This window comes from Paroedura picta, chromosome 8 (assembly GCF_049243985.1).
Source record: "Paroedura picta isolate Pp20150507F chromosome 8, Ppicta_v3.0, whole genome shotgun sequence".
Taxonomy (NCBI): Eukaryota; Metazoa; Chordata; class Lepidosauria; order Squamata; family Gekkonidae; genus Paroedura; species Paroedura picta.
In genome coordinates, this window is record NC_135376.1 from 237,891 (window position 1) to 252,784 (window position 14,894).

General features: G+C 51.6%; 1 protein-coding gene across 1 annotated transcript; it reads left to right on the top strand.

Moving 5' to 3' along the window:
* Positions 1 to 10,844: 10,844 nt before the first annotated feature.
* Positions 10,845 to 14,687, top strand: APOD (apolipoprotein D). The gene is made up of 5 exons (XM_077347800.1): positions 10,845 to 10,892; positions 12,358 to 12,508; positions 12,694 to 12,815; positions 13,536 to 13,624; positions 14,439 to 14,687. The coding sequence occupies exons 2-5, from the start codon at positions 12,386 to 12,388 to the stop codon at positions 14,672 to 14,674; spliced, it is 570 nt and encodes a 189-aa protein (XP_077203915.1). The 5' UTR covers positions 10,845 to 10,892; positions 12,358 to 12,385; the 3' UTR covers positions 14,675 to 14,687.
* The last annotated feature ends 207 nt before the right edge of the window (positions 14,688 to 14,894 follow it).

A 14,894-nucleotide genomic window follows, 5' to 3' on the forward strand; every position in this document is an offset into this window, starting at 1 on the left:
GTCCCGGCCGCCAGCTCGCCCACCGCTATCTGCTGCCTCGCACACACCAACTTAGGTAGGCAGCGGCACGGGGGGGTGGGGGGTGGAAGGAGGCGGCAGCGGCAGCTCACAGCCCAGCCCTTGGTCGGTCTCGGGTGCAGGGATGGGGCCCGGGAAGCTGGATAGGCACCCTGCCCAACTCACGAGCCCCGCTAACGCCCGCTGTATTTACAGTACAGCGGGCTTAGTTTCTAGTAGAATCATAGAGTTGGAAGGGACCTCATGGGTCATCTAGTCCAGCCCCCTGCACTATGCAGGACACTCACATCCCAATCGCTCATGTCCTGTCACCTGCCACCCCCTTGAGCCTTCACAGAATCAGCCTCTCTGTCAGATAACTATCCAGCCTCTGTTTAAAAATTTCAAAGATGGAGAACCCACCACCTCCCGAGGAAGCCTGTCCCACTGAGAAACCGCTCTAACCGTCATGAACTTCTTCCGGAGGTTTAGATGGAATTTCTGTTTAATTAATTTCATCCCACTCATTCTAGTCTGTCCCTCCGGGGCAAGAGAGAACAATTCTGCTCCATCCTCCATATGGCACCCTTTTAAATACTTGAAGATGGTTCTCAGATTCCCTCTCAGTCGCCTCCTCTCCAGGCTAAACAGACCAAGCTCCCCCCAACCTTTCTTCATATGTCTTGGTCTCCAAACCCCTCACCATCTTTGCTGCCCTCCTCTGGACACACTCCACTTTGTCAACACCCCTCTTCAATTGGGGTGCCCAAAACTGAACCCAGGACTCCAAGTGAGGCTGAACCAGAGCAGAGCAAAGCGGTACCATCACCTCCCGTGATCTGGACACGATACTCCGTTTGTTGTTGTTACGTGCGAAGTCGTGTCCGACCCATCGCGACCCCATGGACAATGATCCTCCAGGCCTTCCTGTCCTCTACCATTCCCCGGAGTCCATTTAAGTTTGCACCGACTGCTTCAGTGACTCCATCCAGCCATTTGATACTCCGTTTGATACAGCCCCAAATCCCATTTGCCTTTTTAGCCACTGAGTCACACTGCTGACTCCTGTTCAATGTATGGTGTACTAAGACTCCTAGATCCTTTTCGCACATGCTACTGTCAAGACAAGTCTCCCCCATCTTATATCAGTGTATTTGGTTTTTCCTACCTAAAAGCTGAGATTCCATGGACCTGGTCAAGGGGAAGAGTGGTGGGGCCTCAGATGGGGCACAGCAGGGGAAAATGTCTGCAGGGCTTGCCAATCCTTTCCAGACCATGTATTGAGGAGATACAGAATCATAGAATCATAGAATCATAGAGTTGGAAGGGGCCATACAGGCCATCTAGTCCAACCCCCTGCTCAACGCAGGATTAGCCCTAAGCATCCAAAAGCATCCAAGAAAAGTGTGTATCCAACCTTTGCTTGAAGACTGCCAGTGAGGGGGAGCTCACCACCTCCTTAGGCAGCCTATTCCACTGCTGAACTACTCTGACTGTGAAAAACTTTTTCCTGATATCTAGCCTATATTGTTGTACTTGAAGTTTAAACCCATTACTGCGTGTCCTCTCCTCTGCAGCCAACCAGCCCCAATACCAGCCAACCAGCCCCAATACCAGCCTTCCCAGCCCCAATATTGCTCTTGGCATGGACCCCATATCTCTGCCGGGGCTGAACAGAAGGGGGGGGGGCAAGAGGCAGCATCTGGCAGGACAGGGAGGGGGTGTGAGTGGCCGAGGTGGCTAGAAGCAGCACTGGGAGAAGGGAGCCCCTGATCCCCAGCTGCCTTCTTGAGGCTTGGCCACCCACCCAGCCTGCCAGCAGCTCCCCCCTTGGCTTGGCATTCCTCCCTCAGGCAGTGAGATGGGAGAGGCCCAGGCAGGGTACAGGAGGCAGCCGGCTGCCCGTCTTGCGAAGCCAGCAGCATCCAAGCATGGCTGGGGGAGGCAGTGGGGATAGCAGGTGCACGCTGGCCTGCCTGGGATCGGGACCATAGGAGGAGGGAGCCACCCAGCTTAGAACAATCCCCGGAGGTGCCTGCTTCAGGGCCCTCCAGGATCCACTGCAGAACTCGGTAGCAAGCGTTGCCACCAGGCACCTGCAGAAGAGTGTGGTCCAAGCAGTGTGCAAGCAGCCCTGGCCATTTGGAGCCCTCTTCAGGGGGAGGTCAGCCTTCCTGGAACGCCAGGCGAATGGGCAAATGAACAGCTCTTTATTAATGAGCCCAGCAGTGAGTACATGTTGTAGCAGGCAACAACAAGACCCAACCCCCCCCCAAAAAAAAACCCAACATGGCAGTCAAAGGGATCCCACATGGCTGTATGCGATTGGCTAGATTGAGCATGATTCAAACTATTGGATCCCACAGATGGGGATCCTTGCAATTCTGCCTGGACTTTGCCTCGGATCTCAAGCTAGGTCCTCAACAGATCCACATACACAACAGTTGGGCTGTGGCCCTCTGGGCCTGGGGTTTGTCTCTTTAGTCCCCCCCCCCAAGGAAGAGCCAGGGACCCCTTTCATGCCCCTGCACTGGAGGTGCCTCTTGGCTTGCGCCTGTGTGGCAAGCTAGCTATCCCATCTCCTCGTAAGAAGCCTGCACTGATTTGCTAGTGTGAGAATCATTTTCACTTGCTCAGAGGCCAAAGAGTTTCTGCAGGGTTTCTGCAGGGGCCGCCGGATGAAAGGGCCGCTTAATCCGTACGATGCAATCATGGGAAGTGAGTTCTGGGTCTGGCCTTGGGCCAGCAAACCTCCAGACCAAGGCTGCCAGTGGCTTCCATGATCTCGTACAGAAAAAGAAATCCCGGTTTTGAAAAAAGACACTTTTACGGAAACTTCTGAGGACCGGAAAACGGGATCTCAAAAATCTCTCTCAAACATAATGGAATCGAGGAGCTTTGGAGTTCACTGATGGAACTCTCTCTGAATGGCTTTGGGAGCCTACGGTGCACAGTTCGTGCACAGGATCTACCCTCTGGGAGGTGGTTTTTATACAAAGGTGACAGTCCCTAGCGCTAGAGCAATCATAACTTTCTCATGTGATGGATCTATAGCTCAGTGATCAGTTCTCAAACTACTTGAGATCTTACAGAGGTGCATGCTTTGAAAAACTATATTTAGCAGTTTACAAATAATTAAAAGGCAGTGCATAGCTACTTTTCCTAAAAAGGTAAAGGTAAAGGTATCCCCTGTGCAAGCACCGAGTCATGTCTGACCCTTGGGGTGACGCCCTCCAGCGTTTTCATGGCAGACTCAATACGGGGTGGTTTGCCAGTGCCTTCCCCAGTCATTACCGTTTTCCTACTACTTTTCCTAGAGTTGGTTAATTGGCTGTCAAAGAGAACAGAAATCCTGTAATTTTCCTGACTGGCTGGCAAACTTTCTACAAAGGTTATGAAACCTACAAAAGAATCCACCTCAAGTTGGAGCATGTGTCTCAGGACACCTGGGGCACAAGGAGGATGGCGGGTGTGGGCTCAGTGGGTGCTGCTAAGGCCACCTGCCTACACTTGTTCCTGGTTTCCAGCGATAGCCCTGCGGCCTAATCAGGGTTATTTTGCCCAGTGTAATGCTCCCAATTAATTACACTGAGGGGAAAGCCTTTCTAATATTTTACTGCAGGGAAATAGACACAGAGGAGTTCCCAAATCTGCATGCAGAACAATAGGACCACATAGTGTTAAATACTCTTTCCTTGGAGGCTGAGAAAGATGATGCCCCTTGCAGGATGATCCAATAGCCTGGGGTCTCTGCCTCCCCACTCCCCTTCCTGGGAACACCCAACAGCCCTTATACCAGCCTTACAGAAACTGCTGACAGGGTTCCGGGACTTTGCCTGGCATCAATCACAGCCCCCAGGATTTATACACTGTAATTGCATACTCATGCCTTCTGGCATTGGTTCACAAGATAAGATCTGCTTGACCCTGTTTAGAACATGCCCTCCCCCAACTCATGAGGAAGCTGCATTCTGGAGAGGAACATTCTTGATAAGAACCAAGGGTCAAAAACTGTCAAACCAATATGCAGAACTATAGTCAATTTCCCATTTGCCTTTTTAACCACCGAGTCACACTGCTGACTCATGTTCAATGTAAGGTCTACTATGACTCCTAGATCCTTTTCACATATAGTACTGCCAAGACAAATCTCCCTCATCCAATCTTAGCGAATACGTTTTTTCCTACCTAAATGCACAATTTTACATTTGTTCCTATTGAATTTCATTTTATTCAGTTTAGCCCACTTCTAGAATAATACAATCATAGAATAATAGAGTTGGAAGGGACCTTATGGGCCATCTAGTCCAACCCCTGCGTTATGCAGGACACTCACATCCCAGTCGCTCATCTAGAATCATAGAATCACAGAATCATAGAGTTGGAAGGGGCCATACAGGCCATCTAGTCCAACCCCCTGCTCAACGCAGGATTAGCCCTAAGCATCCTAAAGCATCCAAGAAAAGTGTGTATCCAACCTTTGCTTGAAGACTTCCAGTGAGGGGGCGCTCACCACCTCCTTAGGCAGCCTATTCCACTGCTGAACGACTCTGACTGAGAAAAACTTTTTCCTGATATCTAGCCTATATCGTTGTACTTGAAGTTTAAACCCATTACTGCGTGTCCTTTCCTCTGCAGCCAGCAGAAACAGCATCCTGCTCTCCTCCAAGTGACAACCTTTCAAATACTTAAAGAGGGCTATCATGTCCCCTCTCAACCTCCTTTTCTCCAGGCTGAACATTCCCAAGTCCCTCAACCTATCTTCATAGGGCTTGGTCCCTTGGCCCCAGATCATCTTCGTCGCTCTCCTCTGTACCCTTTCAATTTTATCGATGTCCTTCTTGAAGTGAGGCCTCCAGAACTGCACACAGTACTCCAGGTGTGGTCTGACCAGTGCCGTATACAATGGGACTATGACATCTTGTGATTTTGATGTGATGCCTCTGTTGATACAGCCCAAAATGGCATTTGCCTTTTTTACCGCTGCATCACACTGCCTGCTCATGTTTAGTTTACAATCCACAAGTACCCCAAGGTCTCGTTCACACACAGTGCTACCTAGAAGCGTATCCCGCATCCAGTAGGCATGCTTTTCATTTTTCTGACCCAGATGCAGAACTTTACACTTATCTTTATTAAATTGCATCTTGTTCTCATTTGCCCATTTTTCCATTGTGTTCAGATCTCGTTGAACTCTGTCTCTATCTTCCGGAGTATTTGCCAGTCCTCCCAATTTGGTGTCATCTGCAAACTTGATGAGTAGTCCCTCCACCCCCTCATCTAGATCATTAATAAATATGTTAAAAAGTACCGGGCCGAGCACCGAACCCTGAGGTACCCCGCTACTCACCTCTCTCCAGTCTGATGAAACACCATTGACAAGAACTCTTTGAGTGCGGTTCTCTAACCAATTCCCTATCCACCTAACGATCTGAAAATCCAGATTGCAGTCCTTCAACTTATCCATCAGAACATCATGGGGAACCTTGTCAAAAGCTTTACTAAAATCCAAGTAAATGACATCAACCAAATTTCCCCGATCCAGCAAACCTGTTACTTGGTCAAAAAAGGAAACTGGTAACTGGTATCTACTGGTAACCTGCCACACCTTTGCCTTCACAGAATCAGCCTCTCTGTCAGATGGCTATCTAGCCCCTATTAAAAAATTTCCAAAGATGGAGAACACACCACCTCCCGAGGAAGCCTGTTCCACTAAGAAACCGCTCTAACTGTCTGGATGTTTAGATGGAATTTCTTCTGGATATTTAGATGGAATTTCTTTTGAATTAATTTCATCCCATTCATCCTGGTCTGTCCCTCTGGGGCAAGGGAGAACAACTCTGCTCCATCCTCCATGTGGCACCCTTTTAAATACTTGAAGATGGTTGTCAGATCCCCTCGGCCGTCTCCTCTCTAGGCTAAACAGAACAAGCTCCCCCAACCTTTCTTCATATGTCTTGGTTTCCAAACCCCTCACCATCTTTGTTGTCCTCCTCTGGACACGTTCCAGTTTGTCAACATTCCTCTTCAATTGGGGTGCCCAAAACTGAACACAGTACTCCAAGTGAGGCCGAACCAGAGCAGAGTAAAGTGGTACCATCACCTCCCGTGATCTGGACACGATACTCCATTTGATACAGTCCAAAATCCCATTTGCCTTTTTAGCCACCGAGTCACACTGCTGACTCATTTTCATTGTATGGTCTACTAAGACTCCTAGATCCTTTTCACATATAGTACTGCCAAGACAAGTCTCCCCCATCTTAGAGCTCCAACAGCTGGGAGCATGTGGAGAGAGCTGCTGGGGAGAGCTGCTGCTGCTGACCAGGTGAGGCGATTGTGGTGCTGAGTGATTGCTGGGTGATTGCTAGGAGGATTAAAAAGGGCTGCTCCTTGACAGAGGCAGAGCTCAGACAACTGAGAGTACGTGGAGAGAGCTGCTGGCAAGTGCTGCTGCTGCTGACCAGGTGAGGCTATTGTGGTGCTGAGTGTGGTGATTGCTGGGAGGATTAAAAAGGGCTGCTCCTCGACAGAGGCGTGAGCCAATTAGAATCTGTAGATAAAATTTTCTAGCAGTTACACTGCCTAGAAGTTACGATGGACCTCCAGGACACTCATCCCATTATCTGCAATGAGTGTGACATGAGTGCTTTCCTCCCTGAAGACAAGATGGACTACATGTGCCTCAAGTGTAAACTGGTAAGACTTTTGGAGGAAAGGATTAGGGGATTAGAAGAGAGGATTATTACTCTGACCCAAATTAAGAAAGGGGAGGAGTTCATACACAGGAGCTGTTCAACTCTGAATAAAGAGGATACAACCAGTCCTGAAGAGGATATGGGGATTGACCTCATTACGGAGCCTTTGCAGATAGTTAGGAAAAAGACTCAAAGGCGTAGGACGAGACAGTTCTCGTGGCCTTTGGCGCTCCAGAATAGATTTCAGGCCCTTGCAAGTGTCAACGAGGGAAGAGGTCCCAAAACAAAGTCTAAGACGCAGTGAAGAGGCCATGGGGATAGAAGGAAATAGTGTTGAGAAGAAAAAAGGAGAGTACTGGTAATTGGAGACTCCCTACTAATGAGGAATGGATTGTCATGTGGTTGGGCCCGACCCCCTAACCCGAGAGGTGTGTTGCTTGCCAGGGGCGAAAATTAAAGACATTTCAGAACAGCTGCCCAAACTCCTCAAATCTACGGATCGCTACCCATTTGAGATGGTCCACGTGGGAATGAATGACATGTCCGTGAATACCATCGATCCTATTAAAACAGACTATCAAGATCTAGGGAGGAAGCTCAAGCAAATGGGGGCACAAGTGGTAATCTCTTCAATCTTGCCTGTCAAGGGAAGAGGAATGCGTCGGGAGAGGAAGATAATGGAGGTGAATCAGTGGCTGGGTAGTTGGTGCCGGCAGGAGGGATTTGGTTTCTGGGACCATGGGATAGGCTTCCTTGAAGAAGGCTTACTAGCACCTGAAGGACTTCACTTGTTGAAGTTGGGGGAGAATGTGTTTGGCAGGAACCTGGGGAGATTCATCAGGAGAGCTTTAACCTGAAGCCACAAAGGGAAGGAAACAACATACGGAGTGTAAGGAAGGAGACCAATCGGGGGCAGCCCAACCAGGAAGGCCAGCTCATAGGGAACCAAAAGTAAAAGGATTCAGAGGCCTTTATACTAACGCCTGAAGCATGGGCAATAAGAAGGAAGAGCTGGAACTTCTCCTGCTGATGGAAAGGTATGATCTAGTAGGCATCACAGAAACTTGGTAGAATGATTCTCATAACTGGAATGTAATAGTGGATGGATATGAATTGTTCAGAAAAAAACAGAATAGATCGAAGAGGTGGAGGAGTGGCACTGGGCTTTCCAGTCAGGAAATTCTAGTGAAGGAGAGTTTATCTCCAGTGGAAATAATCTGTGTGAAAATAAGCGAGGGGAAAACAGTTTGGTGATCTGCTACCAACCGCCTGACCAACAAGAGGATGTGGATGCTGCACTTTGTGAGCAGCTGGGGAAAATATCCAAGCGGCAGGACCTTGTCATCATGGGTGACTTCAATTTCCCAGATTTGTGCTGGGAAACAAACTCTGTGAAGTGTCCTCAGTCATGCAACTTTCTGACCTGGCTGATAATTTCATTTATCAAATGGTAGATGAACCCACAAGAGATTCAGCCATACTGGACTTAATACTGACCAACAGGCAAGAGTTGGTGGATGGGGTGAAGGAGGTGGGTACCCCATTGTAACAAGAAAAGATTTTTCAGTTATGTGAGGAGCAAACATAAAGTAAAGGAGGCAATAGGCCCACTGTTGGATGCGGATGGACAAACTCTAACGGAGGATGCAGAGAAAGCAGAAAGGCTCAGCGCCTATTTTACATCAGTTTTTTCCCACAGGTCAAAGTGTTTAGGCACATCTAGAGATGGCAGTAGCCAAGGGATAGTGTCTGGGTGGCAGGTTGACATGGACAGAGAGGTTGTCGAGAGGCATTTAGCTGCACTGGATGAGTTCAAATCCTCTGGGCCGGATGAAATGCACCCAAGAGTGCTCAAAGAACTTTCCGGAGAACTTGCAGAACCCTTGTCCATCATCTTCGGGACCTCTTTAAGATGTCCTGGAGGACTGCAAGAGAGCAAACGTTATTTTGATCTTCAAAAAAGGGAGGAAGGATAACCCGGGATACTACAGACCAATGAGTTTGACCTCTATTGTGGGGAAGATAATGGAGCAGATATTAAAGGGAGCGATCTGCAAACATCTGGAGGACAATTTGGTTATCCAAGGAAGTCAACATGGATTTGTCTCCAACAGGTCCTGTCAGACCAACCTGGTTTCCTTTTTTGACCAAGTAACAGGTTTGCTTCATCATGGAAATTCAGTTGATGTTGTTTACTTGGTTTTTAATAAAGCTTTTGACAAGGTTCCCCATGATGTTCTGATGGATAAGTTGAAGGACTGCAATCTGGATTTTCAGATCGTTAGGTGGATAGGGAATTGGTTAGAAAACCGCACTCAAAGAGTTGTTGTCAATGGTGTTTCATCAGACTGGAGAGAGGTGAGTAGCGGGGTACCTCAGGGTTCGGTGCTCGGCCCGGTACTTTTTAACATATTTATTAATGATCTAGATGAGGGGGTGGAGGGACTACTCATCAAGTTTGCAGATGACACCAAATTGGGAGGACTGGCAAATACTCTGGAAGATAGAGACAGAGTTCAACGAGATCTGAACACAATGGAAAAATGGGCAAATGAGAACAAGATGCAATTTAATAAAGATAAGTGTAAAGTTCTGCATCTGGGTCAAAAAAATGAAAAGCATGTCTACTGGATGGGGGATACGCTTCTAGGTAGCACTGTGTGTGAATGAGACCTTGGGGTACTTGTGGATTGTAAACTAAACATGAGCAGGCAGTGTGATGCAGCGGTAAAAAAGGCAAATGCCATTTTGGGCTGTATCAACAGAGGCATCACATCAAAATCACAAGATGTCATAGTCCCATTGTATACGGCACTGGTCAGACCACACCTGGAGTACTGTGTGCAGTTCTGGAGGCCTCACTTCAAGAAGGACGTCGATAAAATTGAAAGGGTACAGAGGAGAGCGATGAAGATGATCTGGGGCCAAGGGACCAAGCCCTATGAAGATAGGTTGAGGGACTTGGGAATGTTCAGCCTGGAGAAAAGGAGGTTGAGAGGGGACATGATAGCCCTCTTTAAGTATTTGTAAGGTTGTCATTTGGAGGAGGGCAGGATGCTGTTTCTGCTGGCTGCAGAGGAGAGGACACGCAGTAATGGGTTTAAACTTCAAGTACAACGATATAGGCTAGATATCAGGAAAAAGTTTTTCACAGTCAGAGTCGTTCAGCAGTGGAATAGGCTGCCTAAGGAGGTGGTGAGCTCCCCCTCACTGGCAGTCTTCAAGCAAAGGTTGGATACACACTTTTCTTGGATGCTTTAGGATGCTTAGGGCTGATCCTGTGTTGAGCAGGGGGTTGGACTAGATGGCCTGTATGGCCCCTTCCAACTCTATTCTAGGAGGAAGGACACTGGGTTCTGGTCCTGATGGAGGCAAGCCTCCTCTTTGGAAATTGTTAAACAGAGGCTGACAAGGAGGCTGATTCTGTGAAGGTTCAAGGGGGTGGCAGGTTGCAGTGGATGAGCGAGAGGGTTGTGAGTATCCTGCATAGTGCAGGGAGTTGGACTAGATGACCCAGGAGGTCACTTCCAACTCTATGATTCTGATTCTATGATTCCTTGGGAGGAAAAGCCTGCTCAGAAATTTTGGCAGGGAAGCAGGAGCCAGGCATGTCCAGAACAAGGAGGATTAAAGGATCCCCAGCTGGAGGAGTTGTGTGTGTGTTGTGTGGCGGAGGAGCAGTTCATCTATCTGCCAACCCAGAGTGCCCCTCCTGTTGCCAGAGAACTCTGCTGGGCCAGGTGGGGTCCCCCTGGGCAGCCAAGCTCCCTTAGGCTTTAAGGCTGCAGAAAGGGTGCAGTCACCCTGAATTGGGACGGAGCCGGCTCCAGGGCAGGGCCATCCTCCCAGGGGAGGGCTGACTGGTCTCGCACAGGACGGTCAGGCCACAACATGCATTTTCTGACTGGCTGCTTGGTACCGGAGAGGCACTGGGTGCAAATGGCACACTGGCTCCTTTGAGAGCAGCAGAGTCAGTCATGCAGAGGGCAGGAAGAGCTCGGGGCAGAGATAACTTGGCAGCCCAGATGGGCACTGGGCACCACCCTTCGGCAACAAACAAGTCCAGGACTGGCGGGTGTGGCTTGTGGGAGCACTGAATTAACCTGGGTGCCCAGATGCTTATAAAAGGGTTCTCACTGAAGAAGGGAGGGAGGGAGGGAAGGAAGGAGGACCCCCAAAGGCACCTGTGCAGTCAAGGTAAGCCACACCTGTGCTGAGTGCCCAGCAAGTGTTTCCCAGGCAAGCAGCTCATGTGCTGTGGGAATCCAGGCCACCCACAGGCCTTTGGATCTTTTCTAATTCCCCGCTATGGCCCTGGCTCTTTTGTCCTCCAACCGTGACTGGTCAAGAGTAGTCTGACAGGGAGGCTTGGAGCAGGCAGCCCTAGTTCCTGGCTGGCTTTAAAAAAGGGAAGCTCCCAGGCAGCAGGGAAATCTTAACACGGTCAGCCTGTCTTGGGGCCATGCGCCAGAGGGCAGAAACCAAATCCGGATTTATGTACATATACTGGCATTTACAGGCCACCCCTATTGCACCAGGGCAGCATCTAAGGGCAGCTTATAATAGTGCATAATGAATAGCGGATGATCAACCAGCTGCACCAGCGTGCCTGGTCTTGGACCCAGGCCCAAACTTGACACTGCCAAGGCTCATCATAAAGATAGGCTGCGCTGGCCATTTGCTCTGTGGGTTTTTCCCAGTGTGCTCTGCTTCAGTCCCAATGGCTTGTTCTTTCTAGGATTTCTGGTCAGTTACGTCTCTGGGCATGTACTGACGACTACCGGGGGAGATGGTGGGGGTGGGAGGACTCTCACTCCAGAGGTGGGGGCTGCTGGGGCCAGGCTGGTCAGGTTTGTGCAGACTGAAAAAGGACCACTTGAACAGACATGGATGGAGAGGGACTGAACAGGGGAAGAAAAGCCCACTGGATGCGTTGCAATTTCACACACTGAGATTGTCCGGCATTCAGAAAGGAGCCTGACTCCGAATTTCCCTGGAATAAGTACCCCAGAAAAGGGGAGAAAGTTTTAAATAGTCAGGTGGCTTTGGCTGTGGGCCACCCCTGGCACGAGGTGGCTGAAGACGCAGAGAGGTCGGGTGAGGCTCTCCCAGGCTGAGGGGTGGTCCAAGGCTGACAGGAGCTGGCAGAGGCCCAGGGCAGCCAGCACTGGGGAGTGGGGAGGGCTGGACAGGGCTGAACCCCCACCTGGGACTGGATTCCCCTTCCCAGGGTCACACTGGGGAGTGGGACATTCAGCCCCCCCCCCCCCCCCGGTTCTACGCACTTTCAGTATTATTGAAGGAATGGAGAGCTTCCCCTGAGTGGAGGATGTGGTTTCCATTGGGTAGCCATGGATATTTACAGTTTGCACTGAGGAAGCACGCCTTTGAATGTCAACATCACCATCACAGTCAAGATACTTCTGTCCTCCTCATGAAGGTCCCATTGCTTCTGAGCCACCCGGCTTCTCTTCCCCTTTCCTGTGAGCACAGACTCAGAGTCTTTGGGGCGAAGCTCCCCTTTGTGGCTACTTGCTCAGCAAGGCTGCCTTGTGCCCCTTGCTAGACATCTGGAGGGAGGTCGTCCTGCCTCCCCCCCCTCCCCCCTTGCTGCCCACCTGCCCAGGCCTGTTCTGTCGTTCCGCCTTTCCTTCCTTCCCAGGTTGGTGTTCCAGCTCCTGCCCATCACCATGCTGGGCCCCTTGCCAGTGCTGCCCATCCTCCTGGGATGCCTCCCCCTGGCCTGGGGGCAGACCTTACACATGGGCAAGTGCCCAGATCTGCCAGTGCAGGAGGAGTTTGATGTCTCCAAGGTAGGAGGAACACAAGCACCTGCGCTCAAGGGGAGGGGTGGGGGGAATGTCCCACCCCATGTGGGGTAGGGAGAATGGGCCACCCATGGGCTTGGGGAGTCTCTCTCATTTTGAAGGCTGTGGCCATACCGCTTGCTTGGCCATCACTGGACGGTCAGAAGAGGAATATGTTTCTTTCTCTTTAGTACCTGGGGAAATGGTACATGATAGAAAAGTTGATGTCCAGTTTTGAACAAAACTACTGTTTCCAGACAAATTATTCCCAGAAAGAAAATGGAAGGTTTAAAGTGGTGAACAAAGAACGTCTGTAAGTGTCTCTGATATGGGTGTGTGTGTGTGTGTGGGGGGAGGCTGCAGGGTCATGACTGAGGGGAGAGCGTTGAGGGGGGGGGGCTGCATGTGAGCATGCATGTTTGCAACCTGTGGCTGCTGCAGGGCCTCAACCCCCATTGGCCTCTGGCTGAGGTTTTGACTCCAGGCGGGATCAGCTGAGGGGACTTCTCCCATCTGTGTGGGGGGAGTGGGACCTGCTCTTCTCTGTCCTTCCCCAACCCCTTGGAGTTTTTGCCAGGATAAGGATCTCTTCCCCACCCTGGCCTAGGCCCTGTATGGGAAGCAAACCCAGCAGGCTCCCTTCACTGACAGCCCATGGGGTGGGAGGCAGCCATTCCACAGGGCCCAGAGCAATTTGTAGAGGCCCAGGGGCTCCGTTCCCCATTTGCCCGCAGGACCCGAGGCTGACGGAGGGAGATCACAGGGGAGCAAGGAGGAAGGCAGGCGGCCACAGGAGGGGTGTGTGGGGTTCTCTCCAAACTGAGCCCGGTCAGTGAGGAGGGCATGTGGTGAGGCGGCTGGGACAGGGACGCCCCCCCTCCAAAGTCATGGGAAGGGCTCCAAGGCAGCTGGGCCCTCAAGATGTGGCGCCTCCCACCCCCGGGGCCAGCCCCCTCCCCTGCCCCAGGGGGTGCTGCCCCCTCACCCCACACTTGCGGCCAGCAATGCTCCATCCCTCTTGCTCCTGGTTTAGCTCGGACGGCACCATGAAGGAGTCGGAGGGTGAGGCCTGGCAACCGGACCCCAACGAACCCGCCAAGCTGCACGTCAAGTCCAACTGGTGTAAGTGCTGGTGGACTTGTGAGGGTGGTGGGGGTGGGGGAGGGTGAAGGGAAGAGAGAGCCAACATGTGGGCCTGGAGCTGCATCAGAGCCAGAGTCCAGCAGGCAACTGGAAGACCAACTAGCTTCAGTCAAGGGATAAGTGTCTCCCCAGAGCGAGGGAGGAGGGGGGTTAGTTGCTCAGAAGGGCTAGAGAGTCAAGAGGCAGAAGTAACTGGGCAACGGTACATCTGAGATTGCATGAGGGGGGGCTGAGCAGTGCCCATGTTCCTTGGCATGGCCACAGGGCCTGGCTGCCCCCTTCCCAGCTTCTTGTAAACAGGTGCCCTGAGGCCATGGGCATGTCCTCCACTGTCCTGCCTGCACCTGAGCCTGTGACTGAGACCCCCCCCCGCCCCATCCCAACTCCAACCACGCAGGGCTTCTTCAGGAAGAGGACTGCCAGCTGCTGTGCCATCTCTTCTTCTGAAGGCCCATGATTTTTTTTGGGGGGGGGGGTGGGGCGGGATGCAGTGATGGCTTGGCCACTGTAACCCCCCCTCCCCTGCTCGGCATGGATGGCTGCAGGTCTGGCTTGTGGAGGAGGGGAAAGGACTTCTTGGGGACAGTTGCTTCCCTTTGGGGAGGGGCAGGAAACCATGCCAAAGAGCAAAGCCCCCTCCCCCAGTGGGGAGAACAGTGTGGGGGGGGGAGAGGCTTCCTGGGCAACCTCTGATGGGGAGCTGCCTCCTGCTGGCCGGGGTAGAAGCCCTCAGCCCTCGCCAGCCTGCCCCTGCCCTTCTGACCCGCCCGGCCTTCCTGCTGTTTCCCTCCAGTCCTGCCCGCTGCTCCCTACATGGTCATCTCCACGGACTATGACCACTATGCGTTGGTGTACTCCTGCGTCACTTTCCTCTGGGTCTTCCACATGGGCGATGCCTGGATCCTGTCCAGGACCCCCCAGTTGCACCCGGACACCGTGGAGCACCTGAAGGACATCCTCCACTCCTACGAGATCAACACGGACCGGATGCAGCCCACCGACCAACTGAACTGCCCAGCTAACATGTAGTGCCCCCGCCCCCGCCCCCACCAGCTCTTTGATTCCAAGCAGCAGAGCAGCCACAGAAGAATGAAGCGCCCCTCCCTTCCCCGCAGCTGTTGGGATGTGGGGCAGGGAAAGAGGCTGTCTGCCACCTCTCTTGCTTGTGGGGGGCTTGCAGATGCCTGCCCCTTCCCCACCTTTGCTTCTAAGTCCCTCCACCAAGGTTAGGACAGGATGACATTCAGCT